The 8,467-nt window shown below is 41.7% G+C and overlaps 1 protein-coding gene across 1 annotated transcript; it reads left to right on the forward strand.

Annotated features, from left to right (window-relative positions):
• The first annotated feature begins 3,633 nt into the window (after positions 1-3,633).
• On the forward strand, positions 3,634-7,953 carry socs6a (suppressor of cytokine signaling 6a). Its single transcript, XM_005471782.4, has 3 exons — positions 3,634-4,081; positions 4,534-4,603; positions 4,866-7,953. Exon 3 carries the CDS (start codon positions 4,992-4,994, stop codon positions 6,600-6,602), a length of 1,611 nt encoding a protein of 536 aa, XP_005471839.1. The 5' UTR covers positions 3,634-4,081; positions 4,534-4,603; positions 4,866-4,991; the 3' UTR covers positions 6,603-7,953.
• Positions 7,954-8,467: the final 514 nt, after the last annotated feature.

The raw sequence follows: 8,467 nt of genomic DNA on the forward strand, positions 1-8,467 counted from the left end.
CATTTGCATACTTTACACTGACTACTACTACACCACCTCCATCAGCTACACTCTATTACACAAGCTAAATCACAGTTCAAAATTGCACGTCAACTATAATATTTAGTCATGTTTTCCATTATGCTTGTTGCTAGTTTTGTGTTTAAAGGTGACCTCGGGTTGTTTTGAGAAATGCAGACAAATGCATTTCTTCCTCTTTCTTTTTCATCTTATCATTTGGAAGGACAAGTTGTTGGTTTTTTTACTCTGTGGTTAACAGAAGCAAGATTAACAGTCTATGAATATCTGGAAGCTGCAATCAAAAAACTAAAAATATTTCTCCCTGTTTTAGAAGAAATAGATGCTAAAATAAAATGCCATTAGAACATACTGGTCAACTTTATGACACCAAGAACCTTTTTTTTTTTTTTTTTTTAACTCTTTACAATCATGCCAAATGGGGGGAAAGGAGGGTAATTATCACTAACACCATTTAGATCCACCTGTAATGTGTTTTTCATGGTTGTGGAGCTAACTATTTAGGCCAGGGCTCAAACAGTCCATGGAGGTGACTCAATAGCTGGTAAAGGCACACAGGCACATTTGGCCATTTGGTAGCTCCCCAGTTTGATTGCAATGACTGCATGTTAATTTCCTGCTCTCTTTTCTACACCTCATTTGTATGGCCCCTGGATGCTATGCAACCCCCCCAAAATCAACACTTGTTTTGTAAAAAAGAAAGAAAGAAAGAAAGAAAGAAAGAAAGAAAGAAAGAAAGAAAGAAAGAAAGTATACTATAATAAAAAAGCCTCACTTTAGCAAAAATATTCAATAGCTGAAAAATAGTAAAAAACTGTGACATCATCTTCTCTAACCTCTGCTCTTTAATAATACGTTGAATTAAAATCCACAAAAATGTTCACATGTTTCACAAGAGCTTGCTTGGGACTGCAAAAGTATTAGGTGTTGCTATTACAGCTTTTCATGCATAAAACCAGGTCAGCTCAGCTAATTACCAAACCATTATTGTAATTGTCCAAAATTCAGCAGCCCATATGGCAACAAAATAAAATGAGCTACTAGCAGAATTACCCATGTGAAATCAAGGGTGACGGCATAACGGGCCCAATGAAGAACATGAGCAAGCGTGGACAATTTTTTCATTGTTTTAACCAGGCTGCTGTTGCGATTGAGCTCTATGACTCAGCTATATAACTGAGTCATTACCTTGTATGCAGTCACAGTCCATGTAACAACAATCAATGCACATCTCTGAAGACCTCCTTAAAAATCTGAGGAGGGGAAAAGGTAAAATGAAAGTGATTAAGAAAACCCATGAGATCACAGCACTACGCCATCATCTTAACCCAAAATATTCAGATCCTACTTGAGGTAAACACTTCCTGTCTTATTCTATAGTCACTCCTGAAACAAAACCCAAGTGGTCCCACTAGCCCTGTCACAATCTGACATGCCTGCTGTACCCGTCTTCCGCTCCGCTGCAAGTGTTGAGGATATGAAGGTGGGCACCGAGGGGAGCCCCCCCTACAATCCCCCGACGGCAATGAAGTCAAGTCGGAGGCCTGAGTCAAACTGAGGCAAGCGTAGCCACATTTTGCAAATAATTTATGGCTGATACGGTGTTCATTAGAAATTAAGATGAAACGCGGGGAGCCTCCCCTCATGTAGGGATGTCTCATTAAAACAGCGCGGCCTGCTCCACGCGTACAGTCTTCCATCCTGACTTGCGATTCAGTGTTTTGAGTCGTGCTTATACATAAATTCAAATTATTTGGGAAATATTGATCTGAAAAAGAGACAGAGACAGAGAGAGGGAGGGAGGGAGGGAGTGAGAGACGGTCATATGTTGTGCCGTGTGGCGCTTGATAACACAGTGCTGATACTCAGCTCCCATTAGAGCAAGATATCTTTTCTGTAAATTCTAAACAGCCTGCTATTAGCAACTATTTGATCTGTTTGTGCTGTCATGACAAAACAGACTTATTCCCACAGCGGAGCATTTACTTGTTTTTACTGCCTGCCAACAAATACCAACCACACAAAAGTTTGTTTGTCAGGTCTAATTTAGCTTGTAGCAACATCGCATCCTTGCTTCCCAGTGTCCTTGGTGTTATATCTAAAGAGCTCCCACCCCTCCTCTCTAGCCTCTCCCCACCAGCCCTCCACTCCCGTGCCAACACATCAAGCGAAGGCAGCCTGATCAACCCTAATAGGGCCCGGTAATTAGAGTCTTTGCATAGAGCCTGTCTGCACGCAGCTGCCCTAAGCAGGTTGGGGAAGGACTGCCATACACTTGACAGTGTGGAAAAAAACAATGTAATGTTCAGTATATGGACCAAATTAGCCTGGCAGTAGTAAACACAATCTACTTTAAAACAATACTGACACTAATTAGGCAACCAATGTATCATTTCAGAGTTCAAGTTTTAGTTGCTGTATCAAGTACTTGAAGTACTTTGAGAGCCAACTTGATGTCGTGCGAATACAAATGAGAAAGACCTTTCTGCAAAGAGGCCGAGCACAGCCAGCATTAGGGAACAAAAACAGGTTTGTAGCTCTGCTGTTATGTGATATCTGCTGTGGGAAGTTGATACTTGATTGCTGAACTGGGGACTTTACATGCCATATGAAGTAAATCACATGCGAACAAGCAAGAAACAAACAAATTGTGGTCAATTTACATTAATTAGCAGCTATGCATATTCACACACTGTTTCCTGTTTACAGAATTTTGAGAAGAAGAAAAAGAATATATAAAAAAAGCTGAGCACCATGCCTCAAAGTTTTACATTTCTTTACATTTCTCTACAATAAACAATCAGGACATGACACTATGGGTTAATGACTGGACTACATATTAGTGATTAAGGACAGTTACCCCCGCCCCTACACCTCCAAAACTCTTCAACCCTTCATTATAGATGCAACTTCTGTCACACTAAATCTTCCCGTGCTGCGGTTCTATTATGAAAAGTCCAAACAGCTTGGATCATGCATTTTAAAAACCACTGTCTGCGAGAGGGTGGTTGCACCTTATGAAAAATAATCTTTTAGTCATTTGTTAAAATGCAAAATCACCCCAGAGACTGCATCGCTAATAACTTCACATGGCCCAGAAAGCTGGCTCATGTCTCTGCAATCATGACTGAACTCAATGGGCAAGTTCTGCAAGCAACAACTCCCCCCGCCCCCCAAGTTTAAGCACTTTCTCTTTTCCAGTAGCTTTTTCAGCAGTCCTTTTTTCAGTCTTTCCTGTGGTGTAACACTTCCACTTCTGATGCAGCACAGAAATGTGGATGCATCTTAAATACTTTTACTTGAGCTAAATTGAAAGTGTGTTGAATTGTAGCCTACAGGTACCCAGTCAGACATCTTTACATCTTCTATTTTTGCATCTAACCCCAGTATAAAGCATTAACACCTCCTTGCATGTAAGAACGTACATTCTGACTTCACAGCACAAACACATCCTTATATTACTGGAAATTCGCATTAAAGCAGTTAAAATTAAATGTTTTCCCAAATTCCCATTTAAGGGTATAAATAAATAAATCTCAGAAAAAATTATATTTTCATGCTAATTAATTTTTTTCTCCTTGATTTGATGTGCACATGATGTCGGAGTAGCAGGGCTGTGTGTGGTTGTGCTGGAGCTGCTGTGTGTCTGATTCGCTGCATCTGAGTCCTCTGACTCTGCTCCCACAATTCAACAGGCAACAAAGGAAGAAAGGAAGAGGCCGAACGCTAGAAAGTGTTAGCCAACCTAGGCTTGAAGATGTCAACTTATTGTTTAATTCTGCTCGGCAATTTAAAGCTATATGTTTAGAGTAGCACAGGGTCCTGCCATATAATCGCTTTGTGCTTTCTTTTTTGCGTGGGAGCCGAATGAAGGGAAGGTGATGGTAATGTTTTCGACAGAAAGCGCTAACAAAGCTAGCTGGCTCAGGTACTAAGCCTGTATAAGTCAAGCTAACATTAGCCAACAATCGTCAAGGAGCGAACCTTAAATGAAGGTGTTGTGCAAAGCGAATGCGTAAACCTTCGTGCTGTCTTGGCCATCAGTACAAGCAGAAGTGATCAGGTAAGAGGCAATATCGTGCGTGTTTAGAATAAGTGGTTACAGGTATTTACAAATGCACTTTTATTGTAGGCATGCTAACACTGGTCGTTAGCAAAATTTTATTATAGCATCTGAGCAACACAGCAGCTCTCACATTGACGTCGGATATGATCTCGGTTGGCTTTGTTTCTTGTTGTTGCTATTTTAATTGCAATGGTATTCATTGTAACCATCGGTGTTGCAATATTGGCGTTAAAGTGAAAGGCTAACAACCGGAGCTAAGCTACATCCATGCTTTTGTGTCCGCAGGCCTTTTCAGGTAAGGACAAATGTAGCTGAGGTTGGTGTGGTTATTAGAAACCACTTTAAATGTTAATGTGCGTGATTGACGATGCATGTTTTCCTCTGGTAAATTCACATGTTAATCAGACGTGAACATTTCAAATGAGCTGGCTTTGTGTTGTTTTTGGTAGCATCCAATGAAAGGTGGTGGAAGTGGAACTTGACCCAGCCAACTGAGTCACCATTTTCCTGCTCATCATGGTGAGTAATCAGATTGCTGCTGTTTTTGGTTATCAAACATCTGCTCATGTCTGAGGATCTTAATTTTGAAATATTTAGTGACGTAGATAGTAAAACTGATGATATTGTTTGTGTGTGTGCTTGTTTGTTTGTTTTTTGGTTATGTACAAATTAAAAGAGAGAGTGGGAGACTGTGTTTAAGGGCCACAATAACCTTCTTCAGTGCTTTATTTTTCTTTATGTGGTTCAAAGAATATCTTGCATGTTTTTTCTCTCACTACAGGGTTTATTGGCTCCACTTTGTGCATGACTTGTTTCATGTGGCCTGATGGGAGGACACGGTGGATAGTACTTTCATCAGGATACCAGGAGAGCCATCCCATGCCCTCATTTTGGAGGGCCTGTCAGAATGAAGAAGATAAGCCTTAAGACCATCCGCAAGTCACTCAGCATAAAGGGCAAAGAGGAGGGTGACTTTGTCATGCTCCAGCAGCCCTCAGTGACTGCAGAGTTTTCTAAGGATGAGTCACTTTTTGGGGGCTGCTACACCAAAGAGCTTTCTGCCTGCGATATTGCTAGCGAGGACGAAAAAGGGGGACAGAACAAGGGCCGCTCAAAGAGTGAGACTCTGATGGGATCGCTAAAGAGAAGGCTGTCTACCAAACAGAAGGCGAAAGTGAAAGGCGGCACCTCGACCATAGGCTCAGTGGATGATGAAGACACCTTCTCATCTTCTTCTGTCCCGATCAGCTTCAATGAGGTAAAAGCTCAGAGACCCCTTAGATCTGCATCCCTCCGGAGTCACCATTATAGCCCTTCTCCGTGGCCTCTGCGGTCTGTCAACTCTGATGATGCGTGCATCAAAATGGAGGTAAAAGTTAAAGCCATGGTTCACTCTCCTAGCCCAAGTCCCAACTTAAACGGTGTCCGGAAAGAATTTCATGATTTCCAGATGGAAGGGCTCCTTCAGGACCAAGCAGAGTCCTTAAAGAATCTCCAGCAACCGCAAAATGGTGAGCTGCATCTAAATATTGATGAAAATGATGTGCCTGTGGTGCTGGGGTTGACGCCCCAGGACTACATCCAGTACACAATGCCTTTAGATGAGGGAATGTATCCCGAAGGGTCTCACTCCTTCTGCCTGGAAGGTTCCTCTCCTATGGAGGTGGTGACAGAGGCAGACAATGGGTCCCTCCACACAGAGCAGGGACAGGAGGAGCATGAACTGGTGAATGGGATGCCTCCAGATATATTCATGGAAACCTCAGTCAATAGTATTCTTATTGGTTCTGCTGGCATGATGCTCCAAAACTCAAGAGTGGAGATGCCACCTCCCCTTTCTCCACTCCTGCCACCCATGACTAGTAATGGACATATTCCAAGGACATTTTCGGGCTTTAGCTCTGCAGACAGCCAGGTAGCTGAGAGGGTAAGACACCACCTCAACTTTGACCCAAATTCGGCTCCTGGGGTTAGTCGGGTATACGACTCAGTCCAGAGCAGCGGGCCCATGGTTGTGACCAGCCTGACGGAGGAGCTGAAGAAGCTTGCTAGGCAGGGCTGGTACTGGGGTCCCATCACACGCTGGGAGGCAGAGGAAAAGCTGGTCAACCTGGCCGATGGATCATTTCTGGTCAGAGACAGCTCTGACGACAGGTACCTGCTCAGCCTGAGTTTCAGATCGCAGAGCAAAACCCTCCACACCCGCATCGAACACTCCAACGGACGCTTCAGCTTCTACGAGCAGCCCGACGTGGAGGGACACACATCAATTGTTGACTTAATCGAACACTCTATCAAAGACTCAGAAAATGGGGCTTTTTGTTATTCCAGATCTCGCTTACCAGGGTCTGCAACCTACCCCGTCAGATTAACCAACCCAGTATCTCGGTTTATGCAAGTGCGCTCTCTGCAGTACCTTTGCCGCTTTGTCATTAGGCAATACACAAGAATAGACCTTATCCAAAAACTGCCCTTACCTAACAAGATGAAAGATTATCTGCAGGAGAAGCACTACTGAGGATACAGATGGTAATTTGCACTTTTGTGTTCAGTTAAGAGATTTACAAAAGGGGTTTACAGACAACCACAGTTTTGAGATGATTGGTTCTGGTGGCTCTTGATTTGTGTCCGTGTGACCCTGTCACTGTTCGGCCCTTCATTCCACGGTTCTGGGGTTTTTCACAGGAGGCTCTACTTCCAGAAATGTAGGCCAGCACATAATCTATCGCAAAAACACAGCAGAGATATACAGCCAAGTAATCTCATTTGAATGCATCAAGTGCAGAAGCTGATGTTGGTTACATCTACAATAATCCAGCTGTGCAAGTGTAACAGTTTTTTGTTTGTTTTTTTTAAAGAAATTATATCGGCGTTGAAACTGCGGAATAGGGAAAAGAATATTCCTCTCAAATTCCATCACTTGTTAAATTCAATCTGTAGTAGATATGAAGGATGATTCCAACATGGAGCGGTATTTTTTTTAAGGTCTCTGCAGACTGACCAATTTGGCTCATCTTTTGCTGTTTTTTTTCCTTCACTTACAGCACTCAGACTGCAAATGAGAACATTATGCATTCGTACTGTGCTGTTAGTCAAATAGAAAGGTAGGGCATCATCATATTTGCAATGACTGACCGATTATTCTGATTATAATCTTTTTTTTTTTGCTAATTTACAAACCTAACTCCTTATTCAGAGGATTAAGTTTCTCCGTGATGCATTAACAGACCCTTTATTGGCACGTGGCAGCGCTTATACGACCAATACTTAAGTGCTTGTCACAGGGCTTATTTTCAGCCGCACTGTTAAACAGATAAGCATTAATAAACATGATTATCTGTTGATTAAAGGTTTACCTTTAGCATCCAGGATTTACAACTGTATAGCAAAAGATGTCCACAATCTACCAGTCTGCCAGAGCCTTCAAACAGATCGTTGAGAGACGTAGCTTTAAATTATATGGCTGCATGCAGCCATTATACATTGTGCAAGCCTAAAGGTACTGATAATGCTGGATTTTAATGTTGTGCTGTTTGTGGTAACAGCATAAAGTTTATGTATAAACCTTTTTAAAATATGCTAAAAGTGAAAAAAAAAATTCTGCTTTGGGAATGTTACAAAAACTGCACCGCAGCTCAGGCCTAACAAGTTTGTCACTATGTGTAATGCTTTTATCTGCATGTTATAAAGGCTTTAAGACTGTCAATTAAAGGCACTGTAGAACTACACTAATTGAGAGAAGATGTCACAGTAAAAGGGGGGAGAGATTTTTGGCTGTTATTAAAGCGCGACTCTGAGTAAAAGGCTGTTAAATGCGCAGATGCATTTACCTTGGGCAATTCATATATATATATATATATATATATATATATATATATTATATATATATATATATATATATATATATATATATATATATATATATATATATATATATATATATAAAGAAAATTGCCCTCAATTAAGTTACGACTGGGGGGGGGTACAAACAAACTAACAAAAAAACAAAACAAAAACAGGTCTCTAGTCAATTGACAATCTGAATGTAGGGATGGCTGTTTCTTAGTCTCTTAATGCCTGCAATGAGCTGGACACAGATCAAAGGAATCCTAAAACTGAGGAAGCTTAGGTGAGCGGATTTGGGAAAGCCAGAGTTGAGTCCTCCTCGCCATCTCGGAGTGATGCCAGTGTTTCAGCATATGACAAAAGTTCAGTCACAGCTGCATGTTGTCATTAGTGTTACATGGGTTTTCAGGACATGTAAACAGAGGCGTACAGTTTTTGTCATTGCTCAGTCACATTGTTCTCAGTCTCCACAGAACTGCACTACCCCACGGATTATCTCTCTACTGGGCTGTTTCTGCCAGAGTAAAGGGAAGAGCA

Source organism: Oreochromis niloticus, linkage group LG9, assembly GCF_001858045.2.
Source record: "Oreochromis niloticus isolate F11D_XX linkage group LG9, O_niloticus_UMD_NMBU, whole genome shotgun sequence".
In the NCBI taxonomy this organism is placed as follows: Eukaryota; Metazoa; Chordata; class Actinopteri; order Cichliformes; family Cichlidae; genus Oreochromis; species Oreochromis niloticus.

Bases quoted from the DNA above. Each gene is read 5' to 3' on its own strand.
- socs6a (XM_005471782.4), top strand. From the start codon at position 4,992: ATGAAGAAGATAAGCCTTAAGACCATCCGCAAGTCACTCAGCATAAAG.